Here is a 16,522-nt window from a genome sequence, read left to right as displayed (position 1 = left end):
CTCCGCGGCTGCTGAGTGAGCCCTCATCTGGGGCTCTCCTCAGCTCTTTCTGGGACAGTGGCGCGGCTGCCCCTCTGTTGGTCTTCCTTGGTCTCTTGTGTTCTGGGGGCCTCTGGATGTCTGGAGTTTTGATCTCCTCCATACCTGCTTCATGCCCTGGAGGACGGGGCTGTGGCCCCCCCACACCCTCTAGCAGATCATTACATGAAGGAACCTTTTAAAAAAACAAGCGCGTCCATGCTCACAGGTGTACCACGGGTGGTCACACCCACAAACTACACCCTTTTTGGCTCCTACCTCAAAGCACACTGTGTTGTGTTGATCTTATGTGCTGCACAATAATATTTAGTATTTACTGTCATATTCACATATATCATTGCGATCATGTTTATTATGTTGCTCTTTTTTTGCTTGTTTTCTCTCTTTTCTTTCTCAGCAGGTGATCCAGGTGATTGATAGATGTGTTTTTGTCTGTTGGTTTTGTTGGTTTTTGCCCTTTATCCCCGTCCCCGTTTTTCTTTCTCCCGTTTCTTCTCCCAGTCAAGTCTGTGTAGCAAGTGAAAATTAAATGAAGTAAACAATAAAAGGTGAATCAAATAGACCAATACGGCAAGGCTGGGATGGCCCAGTTGGTAAAGTAAATCTGTTGGTTCTTTGCCTTTAGACAATAATTCTGATGGCAATAGAGCCAAACGGGACAGGCAGAGAAAAAGAAACAAGCAAAGAGCTCGATAAAACCTCAAACAATGAGAGAAATCCTGACCTTATGGCAGTGCAGCCACCTGTCTGCTTCACAAACTGTGGAAAGCAGAAATCATATTAACGAGTCTGCGAACAGCAGTAATCTGTACGCTGATCTAAGTTTCAACTACAGGAAGCTGAACGAAACACGTGCGTGTGCTCATCCTGTGCTGTGGTCCAGAGATTGGGACCAAGACTGTTTAACCGTTCGACACGACAACAACTTCTGGCAGCACAGCGGCAAGAAGGTCCTGAGTTCGAGTCCAGCATCAGGCTGCGGGCTTTCTGAGCGGATACTGTCAGGCATTTGTCGTGTGTGTTATAAACACACACTTAAACATTTACACTTTGTGCAACTTGGATACATCGACTTGCAATTTTCATTATTAACCATACAGGTACATACTCTCTATAGATGATCATAACTGACATAAGTATTCAGTCTTAGCTGTGCTTACAAATGTTTGCTGTTAAACTACAGCAGAGAACAAACGTGACGACAAACGTGCTGCAGTCAGTTTGAACAAAGAGTCAGAAACACGCACGTTTAATACGTTTATTGGGCAAAACACAGAAAATAACATCGCACTGAGACCATGCTTCGTTTGTTTTTTGGAAAACACGTCACGATGCAGCTGCTATGGTGACGACCTCTGACCTTCCAGTGCCCTGTTCTACACAGGAAAGATGAATGGAGCCATCGCTGCAACATAAAGAAGAAACATATACATGTTTGCAACAACATCATCATCATCATCATCATCATCATCACGTGACTCTTGATGTTACCCAGGAAGGAAATACCTTTTCATGGTCACCACAGTGTCAATGCTGTGACTCTCCTCTGTGGGCTGCAGGTCTCTAAAAACAATCTGTGACACAGACACAAACATAAGCAGGAACCTGACAGTGATTCTAATAATTATGATGATTTTCTCTGGCTTATCCATCCTGGATCACAGGGGCAGCAGCCTAAGCAGAGAAACCAGACCTCTCCCCTGAGGCGATCTGAGGAATTTAGAGGCCAAGCCTAAAACTCAGGAACACCTCAGAGAAAACATTTCCCTGAAAGGGTGTATGTGGTCTGAGAGAATGCTGAGGTACTATGTGCCAAAGTAACATCCACATGGACCCAAGATTTCCCAGGAGAACATTGGCCAAATCATGAACTCTGGCTTGCTTCCCATAGTGCACCTGGTCTTGTGCAGGTAAGTGACAACACGGGGTATCTGTTCTAGGAGACACTTCACCATCAGTGCTGAGAGGAGCACGAGGCCACGGAGAGGACGAAGTCTCTGCTTAGACTTTAGTTTTTCTCTTCTCATATCATCAGAGGAGAAACATGTTCAGATGAACCTCAGAAACTGCTGCAGGACGTCTCTGTCCAGCTCGGCAACAAGGTGCAGATGCTTAACAAGCATGCTTTCACCTTCATGTCCTGCACTGTTGTGTTTGTGTCGCAAACAAATGACGTCACCGGACTTTTGGCCAAGTTGCTAAAATGCAAACACATCCCAACATGGTTCCCAGCTTGTTGTGACGTTTTTCTAAAGCAGTTCGTAAACTGTGACTTGCACCAGCAGGCAGACAGGAAGCAGAAGTCTGTTTGTGCTTACCTTGGACAGCTTCTCCGGCTGCTCTGTGATGAATCGCTGGTAAATCTCCAAACAAAGCGAGGACAGTTTTCCGTCCCCCCTGAGGATGTGATGTCTGTGGGCAGGGAGGGGTGTGCCCACAGGAAGGAGAACCGTGAACATCTCAGCTCCAGACTCATCCATCTCCTCCAACACACCACAAAGGTCAGACAGAAGCCGTTAGAAATCGATTACAGTATTAACGAATGATATTATGTACAAATACATAAGTAGTGTACAAAGACTAGCTGAAACATTTACGTTCATGTGCATGCAACAAAGACCATGTGCAACATAAGATGTTTATCTGAGGTCTGAGTACTTTTACTAGTACGTCAATGGAAGACACATCCACTGTGACAGAGTCTTCCTCTGGGGTAAGGCCATCTCTGCCGACCAGCAGGCCCGCCTCCAGGGCTGCGCCCACAGCAATGACCTCGTCAGGAGGTGCCGCGTTGAGAAGCTCCACATCCGGAAACATTTCACGGATCATCTGCTGCAGACGAGGAATTCTGGCCGAGCCGCCGCAAAGAACCACCTGCAACACATGGCAGCGATCGAGGAGCGGCTTTTCTATTTAACACACAGCTATGCCATCACTCGTGCATCAGTAAAGACCTGCACGCCGTACCTTGCTAATGTTGTGAGGTGTAAGACCCGCCTCCTCGAGGACGGCTTTGATTGGCTGGATGCTTTTGTTGAAGAGTGAAGAGCAGAGCAGCTCAAATCGAGCTCTGAAAGAAATAACGCACAGAGGTCGTCACGAAGGACAAAATATCTCAGTTATCCTGATAATGTGTGTTTGGAAAAGACATTTAACAAACGACTTTTCCCTTAATTCTGCTGCTCAATTGATTTCGTTTAGTTTTTATTCGTTTATGCTTTCAAACGTTTATCTCAAATGTTTCGTTCCACGTCCAGCTTCAGCTCAGGCTCAGCTAACGATAATATTCAGATTCTTACAATCTGTGTGTCGACACAACAGCTCACCTCGAGACGCTGCACTCGAAGTCGATACCATCATGAAGGGAGTCAACGAAGCAGTTGGCCGAACCCAGCGAGGACAGGGAGTGCTTAGCCATCTCTGCACCATTCATCAGCTTCAACATAGCCCGAGGATTAGAGCTCACATCGTGCTTAAACGTGCTGTACAACACACGCACACACACAGAGTGAGGACAGCTACACGGACTCAAACATACAGAAAAATCTTTAAGATGTTCGTCTGTTGCTTTGGTCCTTCTCAGTAAATCGTTCAGACTCTGATGTTCGGTTGGTACCGTTTGAATTCTGAGGCGAGGTGCTGCGCTAAGGCCTGAGTGAAAGCCTCTCCTCCGATGCTGTGGTCAGTGTGAGCGCTGCGACACAGGAACATTCCTCCATTGACCTGCAGCACTGTCACGCTCAGGGACGTCCCACCGAGCTTGTAGACGAGGACGTGACTGTGGAGACAGGACGCATCGCTAAAGGACAAGAAGATGGAAAATTCATTCAAACGGTGACTGCTCTGTCTGCTGGTAGCTGACGCACGCACTACTTCTATTGGCTGTGGGTGGGGTTCTGGGGGGTTTCCACTTGGCCGTAGTACCCGGTAGCTTTTTCGTTTCGGGGTTCCCAGCAATCAGAGCCGATCTAAAAATGTGACATCAGCAGACAGCCTACCACTGATTGGCTAGTCAGTGGCGTCACTGAGTAATGAAAGCGTCTCCTTCATGAGACCACGCCGTGGTCCCAGAGTCTGATTTTAAACAGCCACACACTGAGCAGCAGGCCTAACGTGTCCTCCGCTGTTTGTTGTGTTTGCATACAAATGACATCACTGGACTTTGGACTGGGTTGCTATAACGACCCCTGGACATCGTGGTACTGATACCTACTCGAGTGGAGTCGAGCAGGTATCAGTGGAAGAGGTCGAGCAGAACTCCCACAAGGATTTTAGATGCTCCAGCTTTTTAAACATGTTGTTGGATAAAGTTTTTTCCAAACAACATTCTGTGTGCGCCGTAAGTCGGATCAGCAGGAGCGTCGATCCCTGCTCGCCAACACAGCTTACAAAGGACCCCAAGCTGTGAGGAGCCCAAACTAATGTTAGACTGATTCTACCAGTCGGATCAGGTGGTAGAAGTAACGGCAGTCCCATCCTCCTTAGATTCAGGAGAGTTCATGTAGGCTCGGGTACACGCCGACCACGTCAGTTTGAAACCAGTGACCATAATGAAATCTGAGGTGTTCCTTTCCTAAAACACACCTCTTCCCTGACGGCGACTCCTGTCCGATGTCATAGGCCAGCAAAGCAGCAGCAGGCTCGTGGATTAGCCTCAGGACATTGAACCCTGCAGCTTCAGCCGCGTTCCTGAAGGAAACAGAGGTGACGATTAAAAACTGAAATAGATGCATATTTTCAAAGTGACATAAAAAAAGATGCACCTACCTAAGAGCACGCTTCTGAGCATGTGCAAACTCTGAGGGAACAGTAATGACAGCGTCGCTTACATCCGAGCCTCCCAGAGCCGACTGAGCCGTTTCTGTGGAAACAGCCATAATCAGTCGGGTGATTACTTTACAGAAAACTGAATACCCACAATTCATTTCTGAGGCTTTACGTATCAGGACATTACAAAATCTCATCCTTCTGACAAACACCAGGACATTATTACAGCACTGCTCAGTCCACTTTCAGTCACTGTGTAATAGCCGTGCATGGTTCTGTTGCATGACGCGGTTCAGCTGTTGGACAGATGCTCTCACACTTTAACACGTCCAGGACATGCAAACTTAACTGATGTCAGTCGATTAGAGAGTTTTCAAAAGTATCAGATGTCCAACGAAGACGATTTGATGGTGGGAAATTTCTGACACATTATCAGGACCACACGCTGTGAGAAGCTGACAATGTTGCCCCAGAAATAATATGTAAAAATATATAAACTGCAAAAACAAAAACGTGTTTGTATGAAGCTTATATGAAGCGTTTTTTGTCGCCTCGGGGCGGTGTTGTGCGATAACAGGTACTTGTTGAGTAAGACTTTGCCAACAGCAGGGGTGGGGAACCCCAGGCCTCGAGGGCCGGTGTCCTGCAGGTTTTAGATGTCCTTGATCCAACACAGCTGATCTAAATGGCTAAATGACCTCATCAACATATCCTGAAGTTCTCCAGAGGCCTGGTAATGAACTAATCAGGTGTGCTGAGCCAGGGTGAGCTCTGAAACCTGCAGGACACCGGCCCTCGAGGCTGCAGAAAGCTTGGAGGACCATCACTGAAGACCACATGAAAAATAATAATAAATCTACCAGAAACTTTGGCTCCTTGGAAATAATGACGAACATTTTCACACTAACAGATTTACCTTTCATTTTCTGGAAGATGAGCTTTGCGACATCTTCTGGAGCAACATACTTTGGCTGCTGTCCTGATGTGATCTCATAAAAAGGTTTGTTTTCTCTGCTGACAACCTAAACACACAAAACATCCTCAGACTCCAAAAACCAAACTGTGTTTTTGTGCCGTCATCACAGATCGTTCTAGAGAAACTCTCTCACAGACCATAAACTGGCATTTTCAGGAAGTTAAACTCTCAGCATGTGTGCCGCTAAGGCAGCTTCTAAAAGACTAAAAATGATAATATAATGCTATAATGCTTCTCAGTGTAAGTAATGCCAGTGTGTAGTTAGGATTATGTGTAAAATGTAAATAAGAAAACAAACTGCAGTTATCTGTAAATCTGTAAATCCCTGCAGAACAATTCACTCATTATCTACTGAATCCAACATCAGAGGGATCCTGTCAATACGAGTCAGTAAATGGAGCTGTGATCTAAGGATGTAGTCAGGAGGGAGAAGTGTGACACAGGGCTGTTTAACATTAATGGATCATCAGCTTTAAATCAAACAAGACCTGAGGCAACGTTTTAAAATTGTGAGCACAGAAGAAGTGTTGAAAATGAGACGAGCTGGCTCAGCACCGCCTCCTGCTATCTGTAAAACACCAGGATCCAAACTGTGTGGATCTCCTGACGTTTGGTCTGCAGGCTCTTTCAGAGGGTTGTTGGTGAAACCTACCTGACATTTGGTCTCCGTTCTGTGCCTTTGTATCTCTGGGTCATCAAAGCTTTTCAATCAGAGAGAAAGAAACAACACACACACAGTTATGAGTTGCTGTCCACAGGATGTCGAGGATAATAAATAATAACAACACTCGTTCCTTCCTCACTCAGGCTACAAATATCACAGCATGAGTACAAATGTTGTCAGAAATGTAACTTCTGTCATTTCTGTCTCAAAAACATCCGTTTCCTTTCTACTGGAGCTCACTGAGCAACTGCTACATGGATCAAAGCCATCCTCTCATATGTAACAGCTGATGGTCTGTCTCAGGTGTCTGACTGGATGTAGCAGCGAGTACAGGAGCCTCCATGTTCCTGCCACAGTGTTTACTGTTTTTCCCAGAGGAGAAACCAGACTGATGTCCACGTGTGGTGATACAATCAATCTGAACAAGCATCATCATCATTATTTTCTATGTTAGAGCTGCATAATCTTGCTTTTTTTCTTTGAGTTATTAATAATTACAATAATATGATGTAGGTTTCACATTTGTAAACAAAACATCGTCAGCTGTGTCACCTTCTCCCGAGCACTTGTTTCACTTTGATGACTGTGCTGGCAGCATTGCGGACCCGTCCCTGTTTTGCTGCTATACCTACAATCTGCAGAAGAGGTCAGAGGTTAAAAGGCTGCTGCAGTAGATATCTCACAGGTGCAGGAAGCAGCCGTCAGTAATGTAAGAATAATTCTGCACCTCAATGCAAAAAATCATCTTCTCCAAGTTCCAAAACATAAAAAACCCAAAAAGCAAACAGCAGACGTGTCTGTGGAGGTTCTCGGTCATCCAGGTCATCGTAGTCTGAGGAGCTTGGAAACAAAAGCGTCTGGACTTCTTTAAGTTGCTTGAAGACGTTTCACCTCTCATCCGAGAAGTTTCTTCAGTTCGAGGGTCAAATGGCGGAGAGTCCCAGATTTAAACCCAGTGGGAGTTTCCCCCCCCCACAGAGGGACGAAGGACCCCCTGACGATCCTCTAATCACATGAGCCAAGGTGTGAAACTGGGTGTGGGTCACAATCAGCCAGGGTTTCGGGTGAGCTCATTGTGAAACCTGCCCCCACCCTATCATGTGATTTCCTGAGGTCAGATGGCCCAGGATGTGAGTGGGCCCAATTAGGATAGCCGCATGTTTTGAGTGCTTCCTTTACATGTGTGTGTTCCTTCTTTTTCCCTTCAGGCTTAGAGGGAACATTTGAGGGAGCGGCTATCCTAAATGGGCGTTCTTAAAGTCAGCAAAGAGGCACAGAAAAGAAGATCAGACACCAGCGAGGGAGGATAAGGAGGACAGACGTAAAGGTGAAACGTCTTCAAACAACTTGAAGTCCAGATGCTTTTGTTTCTAAGCTCCTCAGACCAAACAGCAGACAGATCTATGCTAGACAGATCTATGCTAGACAGATCTATGCTAGACAGATCTATGCTAGACAGATCTATGCTAGACACTATAAGGTGATATGACAAGACCATGACCACAGAAACATGTGACCTGTGATAACAGAGGAACTTCTCAGTTACTTTTAACACTGCAAATATTTTAGCAATATGTTTCATTGATTGGTCATCAACATTTCTTCTATGCAGACATTGTGCAAAGCCAATATGATGCTTAGTGCTAACAGGAAAGACTGAGTGCATGGGTCAGGCACAAACCCAAGAAGTGAAGCCAAAGTCGTACCTGTTCAGTGTCTCTGTAGCCCACCACAGTTGGAGTTACTCTGTCTCCTGCATCGTTAGCCACCACATCAGCCCGTCCATCCTAAACAACACACAGCATACATTCAGAAACACTTAAATATATACTTTGCTCAAAACTCTTGGATATTCAGATGCATCAGCAGCTGATTTCCAGGCTCACTTATCCACATATATTTCATGTATGAATCCAAGCTGCAGATCTTTGTGAAAAAGCAGAGAAGACTTCAGTCCCCGTAGGGCTCCTTAAGGAGTTCAGCTTGGTCCAAGGAACCTTGACTACATGCCATAAGACTTGTTTGACTGGAGTGGAAAGACATCACTGTCCTAAACTGGTTTACTGTTGAATTACTTGAAAAACCTCAAATTAACATGCAGCACAAATGTGAACTGAGCCTTAATAATCAGAGACTCACGAAAGGTTTTGTGTAATCGTGAGATGAAAGGAGACAAGAGGCTGTTCAGCCTCCTCAAAGTAATATCTAATTAAGGTTTGTGGTACTTAGTTTGTATCGTCTACATGTGCCATTACAGGAACGCAGTAATGACGCAGCTGCAAAAAGCCTGGTAGACTCCAACGTTTTCATTTTTTTGCTTTCAAGTTTCCTAAAATGTGAAACTTCTAAAACTTGCTTGGATTTAAGACCCAACATGCTGAAAGGCTGCAGTGGCCTGGGTGCAGTTTCTGTGTTCCTTTGTGCACTTTGTAACAAGCTAAGGCTGTTGTATAAAAAAGGGTAGTTGGGTAGTTTTTACAGTAACAAGCATGCAGGCCAAGCATCAGCCTGTCAGCGCCTTTAGTCTGAATCGTGGACAAAGTAATCTTTAATGACTTTAAAAAGCAAAGGCTGGGAGCACAAGTCTGAATTTACACTGCACAGTATTCACTCGTCTGCCTTTACACACATGTGAACTTGAGTGACGCTGCATTGTTAATCTTTCTAAAGTTTAATATGATGTTTGCAGCTGTGACAGTTTCAACCAGGGATGTACGCGATTACTCGCCATCAGCAGTGATGTCACTAGTCCAGAAGTACTCGTCATGTAATTTAATTCTTTTAAATTTATTGATACCCAAATGTTGTGTCCTAAATGTTATGCTGCCACCAGATGGCGCATCGTTGTTGAGAAATGCCATGAATCTGTTCATCTTGATCTGATCTTTTTGTTCACGCTATTATTTCTGGTTCTTTAAAAAAGCAAAAAATCAGATTGCAGATACAAGCGGCGAAAAGTTGGTTTTGTGTGAGTGTGGAGGGGCTCTCCCTGAGCGATGGAGGTCAGTCATTCAGGGGCTCAGAGGACAGCCTCTCCATCCACTGACACAGCTGTGTGACTTTATGTACACAAAAGCTGAAATATAAACATTATAAACTCCACTAATATTTAGTTCATGTTTCCTTAGCAAGCGCCACTTTGACCAGCATCGAGTTTCTGTCCACATATTTGACCCTTTTTCTTGGAAGTTCACTTAAATCACTTGGACCCTGCAGTCCACACTATAAGGTTGGGGGCGGGGCTTCGGGAAGGCCATCCAGGAGTTTAAGGTCATCTCTAAATCATGCTGGGGTGGAGCTGGACTCTAAAGGTGGTGTCAGAGGTGGATGTTGTCCAAGTACAATACTGGACACTCAGTTTTCTCATGTGTTTGGCATCGATGTCCTATCGGAGCACCAAACTGTGTCCCAGTTTAAAATGCTTAGTTATTAATCTGAGATGAAGAATCTGGATGCAATCCTCTCTCCTTATTTTACCCACTGAACTGAAACAATTCATTGACTTATATCCACCCTGCCAGCAGCTTATCGAGCACCGCCATCCTTCAGGACATGTAAATGTTCACATCAAAGACGACATGCGAGGTTTCATGGAGCGATACTCACCTTAAATATCGCCACACAAGCGGATGTATAACCGAAATGAACCCCAATCGCCGACATGCTGCCAGCCCTCAGCCCAAAAGACCGACAAACATGGATCCGGTTCTCCTCACCTTTGAACCGGAAGAATTTCTTCTTGGAGTAGTTCAAAATAAAAGCATGTATTTTTATTGGAGTACTGATGTTTATTTTTTTTACTCTAATATCATTGTTTGTATTCATGATTTGTTTTGCAGGTATCTTTGTGGCTGTATGTAGTTGCCAACTAACCAGTCATATCTTTGAAGAAACGGCGACAAACGACCGTTTCCGTTTGATGTCCGTGAAACTGAAACAAATCAAATGTACATGGCTGACACGCTTTGATTCTCCTTTTGCACTAATTCTTTTATTACCGGTATTTGTAAACATATTTCAGACTATAACTAAGTACGTGTGTCAATGTCTGGTACGTGACTAAGTCATTATGCTGGGAAGCATCCAAAATAGACTGAAGGTAGCTGGGGGCGGAGCCTGATGCATAAAGAATTATGTCTGTTAAAAGGGACACTGTTGTTACGATAATACAAAGCATTTATGTACAAAGTAAATAAACCTCTCTGTCATCCTATTTATAAGGTTATGCTTGACTGAGCAACAGTGACATCAGTCTGCATGTCCTGAGGAAACCATTGACTTTATAAACTGGGCCCTACCGAGGTCATGAATATCACCTGTTGTTTACAGCTGAACAGCGGCTGCTATTGTTCCTGCTGAGGTAAAGATATGAGACGATGTGGACAGATTATGTGAACACTTAAAGTTCTAGACTATCAGCACCAGTAGTTTAACTGAGAACATCGTCCCAATTTCATCCAAATTTGCACCCAAAAGAGAGACTGACAGACTGTGGACAGTCTCTGCGACGTCATGAACGGACTGTAGCTGAATCAGGAAACACAGACGAGAGGAAATGGTAATTACAAGCTATGATGATTGCCTATAAGTAATGGGACTACACACTTACATATAGTTTATGTAATATGAGTCCAGCACTTAGATGTATGCATTGAACTGAACCTCAGTCTCGAATTTTTAGAACTTTTTGGATTTCTTTTACAGAGCTTAAAAATAGCTTGGGACAAATACTCGTGTACATGTAGTACAACTTTTAAAAAGGGCTGTGTCCAGTCTGTAGTGCCTCTTCTGAAGCATCTGTGTAATGATGGGCTTAAAACACTGAAAGTTGTGGAGCTGAGAAGCATTTTAGCTTCCTGGGAGAAGAGTGTGAAGCCTGGCTGGATGATCCAGGACAAAGAGCCACCAAAGGAAGTGGTGTCTGATTATCAGCTACATTGATTGTCCTTATTGTACTTCAGACTCCTTATTAAACACTTATTAAATGATCGCTGAACAACTTAAAAAACCTTAAATTACCTGATAATCACGAAGTAAAAGTAAACATAAAAATGTCTGAACATTTCTGATTCCCATCCTACAATTACATCTGTTACTGCAGCTCTGCCATACTACACAGTATGTTTTTATTATTGGGGAAATTAGAAATCCCCCTGGAATAAGAGCTGCTGCTGTGTGATAGCTAACAGTTCATATTAAGTTGATAGAAGTAACAGTAAACATACAATAAATCACATCAGAGCGCTTTTAAAACCTCGGGCATTCATTACTGCAGTAACACCGTTCAGTAAAACTATGAAGCAGAGTCCTGCTGTGGGTTTGTGCAGCAAATGCAGCAGGAAATAATCCCACGCAGGGCTCTGCTACGACGCTTCACACTCATAAATTAGATTTAATATCATTTAGACACAGTAATTTAATTGTATATATATGTAACCTTACACAATAAGTAAGGATATTTTTGTTTGGTCAGCTCTTTGTTATAATAACGCTGACTGGCAGCAAACCTCGTGGCACCAATCATTCAGAAATAAAGAGCTATATTTGTGGTTGGCAGAGCTGAGTATGCAGGTTGTGCCCAGTAAAAACTTTATAATAATCCCTGTATTATATTATTATAAACTTTATATATAAAATATTCTCTGCCAGTGGCAAACAGCTTATTATGTTATTGATTGTTTGGAGTTTTCTGTAGCTCAGGCCAGACCCTGCAGTCCCCTCACACTGATGTGCTGGTGTCCATCTGTCCTGCAACCTGAACACATGGAGCAACGTCGTGTTTACCGAAGAGTCCAGACTCCGCCTACCTGCAGGTGGATCATGAGGTCACAGGTGGAGAGGAGATGCACAGTGCTCTGCTGCTTTTGGTGGAGGCAGTGGGGTGGGTGGAAACACGAGGCCCGTCAGTAAGAACGGCTGTTTCTATTCTTGTACCTAAATCATATAAAGAACTTTTGTGCCTATCAAAAAGTTTAATGCACCTCGATTGTTTTGGTGAATTTGTCTGAATTTAGATCCAAACGTGTCATTTCCAGATTCCTCTGTGGAGATGTTACACGGTCTCCTTTTTACACCAAAAAGTCAATAAAGCGTGAAAACATACGTTACCCCAAATATACTAAATGATCCGTGAATACACCGAAGCATCAGACTTTCATGCACTTCTTGGAATTCTCCTGGATTCTCCAGTGAATCGAGAATTAAATACAAACCGTTTAGTGGTGAGAAACAACGACCTTTCTCATGTACGGAAGAATTCAAGCTTCAAACATACAGAATGTATCACCTGCAGGGCCACAACCCCACACAGGAAGTCGGACTTGGCTCTCTGATGTTAAAAAGTCCTGACTATGAGTGTGACCCAGCAAGCATGCAGTGTAGTCGATGCAGGTGAGGGGACTCGCTCAGTCCGAACTCATCCAGCTGCCTTCCCTGCTAAACCATTAAGAAGAAAAATGAGCAGCCATGCATGAACCCACCAGCTCCACCTGTTAACAGTACGTGGAATCACTCTCACCCCATTTTCTCACTCAGTGATTTCTCATTTATACAGTGAACAAACTTATATTTTGATTCATCTTTGCTTACGAATAAATATTAGCAGATTATGAGGTTGGATATTAGGACCTTAAACCTCTCTTAGCTGTGACGTGGAGGCGGCGAGAGGAGGACTTCTTCTACGCCAGGTCACATGACACAGTTTAACATCACTATTATAATAACTCGCTGTGCACAGCTGGACTTCCAATGTGAATTAAACCAATATCGTTTTATTTTGCATAAAATATGCCAGAACAAACAGGAACCGTCTGGTTAACTTCATAAACTTGTAATGTTACAAACAAACCAAGCAAACGGTCACGTTTGGAGTCATTTCAACACAAAGCATGTTTTAGTAAAATAAACATTTTCAAATTGGATACATATTTACATTGATTACCTTATTACAACATCAATATGAAAGTCTTTAGTCTGTATAGATTTACCTTAAAAATCAGAGCAATGCAACACTTCAGTTTCACCACCACCACAAAGTCGATACTCAGATCACCACAAGATTCCTAAAGGAATATTTATCTGAAGAGAAATCCATAACTAATCAAATCCTCAAAACTTCTGCACTTTTCCATGTACAACCACACCCACGGACACCACCTGGATGTGTGTTTCCTACTAGCTGTAACACACATCCAGACGTTTCACAGCAGATGCCAAAACTCATCATTCGAGATAACTTCAAATCAGGTGCTTCACACGTTCTGGATGTGTTAAAGGCAAAGTGTAGTTATGGGTTGTTCTGTCTTCCAGCTGTTTTAAGAGAATAAGGCACAGAAAATACATTTGGTTTGGCCTCAGGGAACATTTCAGCTACGTGACTGGAGTAAGCTGGGCACGTTTCAAACGTGACGCCTGCTGTCGATGTTGATACTTCGTGTTCACTTTTGACAGCAGACGCAAAATTGAGTGGTTTAACGCACGCTGCTGTGGCGCTGTGTGTCAAAGAAACGAATGAAGCTGAAGGATGGCTGCTGTCTGAGCCCGTGGAAGCGCAGTGTTTTCATTTTGTGAAGCTCAAACGGTTGCATAATCAAATCCATTACTTTAGACATTTTCAAGATTCCAGAAATATTCCAATCTTCTCCATCCTGCTGAGCAGACCTGTGGGGACCACAAACATAATACAAACATTGTCTATCACTCAGTGCTTTGTGGGTCAGCTGCAGCGGATTCAGGGGAGGGTGGCTGGCACGGTTGCAAACACACTGCTATGATTTGACTGTAGCTTCCCTGCTGTCAGACACAGCTCTGCAGCTGAGACACAAGCCACACTCCTCCACCACAACAATGTAATGTCATTATATTGAAGTATGAATACTGATGAGCACATACATACCTGGAGCTGGACACGTGTAGAACTTACATATCTGCCTCTGAAACGAGACATTTAAAACATGTTTATGCTAGCTGTGATCTGGCCGGTTCTCCCCGCCTGTTACAAACACAATTTCAACTTAAAACTTCAATATGGTCTTTAAAGCAGGCAAGTGTTGACTGATGAACATGATGCATTTGTAAAAACATTTCAGCGTCTCTGAAAATATAAAATGTGTTTTTACAAGAGGACAACATCTGAGACTACAAATTTGTTCTTATTGGCTTGTTTGTTAATGAGCGTTTGAATGACTACGTGTTTCTTTTCATGATGCTTTTAATATGAATGAGTGATGAATGGAGTATTAAGAACTTGCACAATGTTCTATGTTCTGTAATTGTTCTGTTTCTGAACCGGTTTTTATTCCATAGTTTTGTTTATTGTAAACAATGTTAGTCAATGTAATAAAATACATGATCTGAAATAAGAAATAAATATATAAAAACAGATGATATGTGTGTACAAAACTAAAATACAGAACTAAGAAAATTTAGCAAAATATTTTCTAACCTCACGTACTGTGACCTGTGAAACAACACGTACACACAGACACAGTGAAAAACACTCATACCCCAAATATATGTGTTCTTTGTCCCCCCGTGAGTTACTCTGCAGGTGAACACATCCTCCTTGGTTGGGGTGAAAGGCACATGCTTGGTCATGTGGTAGTGCCAGTTCTCTTCAAAGGCCAGGTCGGTCTGCTGAGAGCCTGGCATCTCTTTGTCATTCCTGAGCAGCTCGATGGTGATTTCAGGAGGATGGAATCCACTGACATGGCAGATGAGGGTGTTGGCGGTCCCGTAGTGTCCGGGGGAGCGGGTGTACACCTGAACCTTGGGTGAAACTGGCAAACACAAAAACAGTCACTCACTTACAGATTAGATAAAGACAATAATTTAATCCAGATGATAAATATTCATTCAGATTCCACCAACTTATTAAATATAAACACGGCAATTATCTGCGTCACAGTGTGTCACGTACAACAGCCAAACAAGGAAGTACTCGTAGTACTCGTAACACGTTACAGCGCCTTTAAGTACAAGTTATCAGTCGTTTAGTACTGTAAGTATGTTACTGTTTGCCATTTCCCAGAGATTCCACTTTACTACCTTTAAAGCCGTTTTGCTTTCACTGGGCCCGAGCGCCTTCCGTCTGATAACATCGGGCCATTTCGGAAACACAAACATGTTCAGTTACCGGAGATCACTTACTCTTCTTGACTGCCGAAAGACCTGTGAGTCCCAGCAGAAGGACGACGGCGAGACACACAAACGTCTTCATTGTTTCACACACAGACCGACTCGATATATCGCTGTTGGAGATTCGCTCGACAGAGAGAAGACAACAGTGCGTCACGATCCACACCGAAAGTGAAACCGTTCACATCGGGAGTGTTAGCTAACAGACACCGGGACGTCCAGGCAGTGCTAATGCTAACTAACAAAAAGGGGGTCTGTAACCCCGCCCACCAAAACCATGTTATGGCGCGCCGTTTATAAAAAAACACAAGCAGCACAAACTCGTGACAAGACGACACGTGCCTATAATTCTACCAATAGGAAACTCCAAACGTCATGTTGCTAGGCGGAATTTACTCCGACATGTTGTTGTTCACTGTCGTTTGAGCAAATAAGCCGCCATGTTTGAGATGGCTGCCGGTGTTGTGCCAAAAACAAATGTTTCCGTGTATTTTTTATGTGTAATATCTTTACGTATGTTGGTAAATAGACTTCGGTGAACAGCGTTTACAAAGAGGTTTTATATAGAATTAAAAAATTATCAGTTTTTCAAGTATCTTTACAACTCTGTGTTATAACCAATCCGGTCCTTTATCCCCACTTAAAATATTTTTACTGAACTATTGTAATATTTGCTGCCATTTCTTCTGTCCTCTTGGCCAACTTACTCTTACAAAAGACATTTTGTTGCTAGCGATCACGTAGCACATCATTATATACCAGCTAGCCCAACTTCAGTAACCCTACAAACGTCACTGCTGTTTAGTTTTCTGTCTTCATTTATGTTGGAAGTGATAGCAGAGCTGTACGTTTGAATTTTTTCAGAAATCTCTCAGTCAGAACATGCTATATCATGTTTAGGTGGAAGCTAGCGAGCTAACTTCCTGCTAACTTCTAACTCC

At 43.4% G+C, this 16,522-nt stretch overlaps 2 protein-coding genes across 2 annotated transcripts; both read right to left on the bottom strand.

Moving 5' to 3' along the window:
* Positions 1–1,283: 1,283 nt before the first annotated feature.
* On the bottom strand, positions 1,284–10,184 carry hspa14 (heat shock protein 14). Its single transcript, XM_005933827.3, has 14 exons — positions 10,053–10,184; positions 8,153–8,233; positions 6,999–7,081; positions 6,435–6,483; positions 5,723–5,828; positions 4,807–4,900; positions 4,624–4,728; positions 3,656–3,817; positions 3,366–3,521; positions 3,007–3,109; positions 2,698–2,913; positions 2,358–2,522; positions 1,546–1,613; positions 1,284–1,444 (listed from the first exon to the last, which is right to left on the bottom strand). The coding sequence occupies exons 1-14, from the start codon at positions 10,107–10,109 to the stop codon at positions 1,366–1,368; spliced, it is 1,524 nt and encodes a 507-aa protein (XP_005933889.2). The 5' UTR covers positions 10,110–10,184; the 3' UTR covers positions 1,284–1,365.
* Positions 10,185–13,196: 3,012 nt separating this feature from the next.
* LOC102303780 (beta-2-microglobulin) lies at positions 13,197–15,843 on the bottom strand. Its single transcript, XM_005933823.3, has 4 exons — positions 15,594–15,843; positions 14,951–15,223; positions 14,341–14,377; positions 13,197–14,105 (listed from the first exon to the last, which is right to left on the bottom strand). Exons 1-3 carry the CDS (start codon positions 15,661–15,663, stop codon positions 14,364–14,366), a joined length of 357 nt encoding a protein of 118 aa, XP_005933885.1. The 5' UTR covers positions 15,664–15,843; the 3' UTR covers positions 13,197–14,105; positions 14,341–14,363.
* Positions 15,844–16,522: the final 679 nt, after the last annotated feature.

Source organism: Haplochromis burtoni, unplaced genomic scaffold (genome assembly GCF_018398535.1).
Source record: "Haplochromis burtoni strain Fernald_Lab_line unplaced genomic scaffold, NCSU_Asbu1 Contig_173, whole genome shotgun sequence".
Taxonomy (NCBI): Eukaryota; Metazoa; Chordata; class Actinopteri; order Cichliformes; family Cichlidae; genus Haplochromis; species Haplochromis burtoni.
The sequence above is the reverse complement of the archived record's forward strand: the minus strand, read 5'-3'. Positions and strand labels throughout refer to the sequence as shown.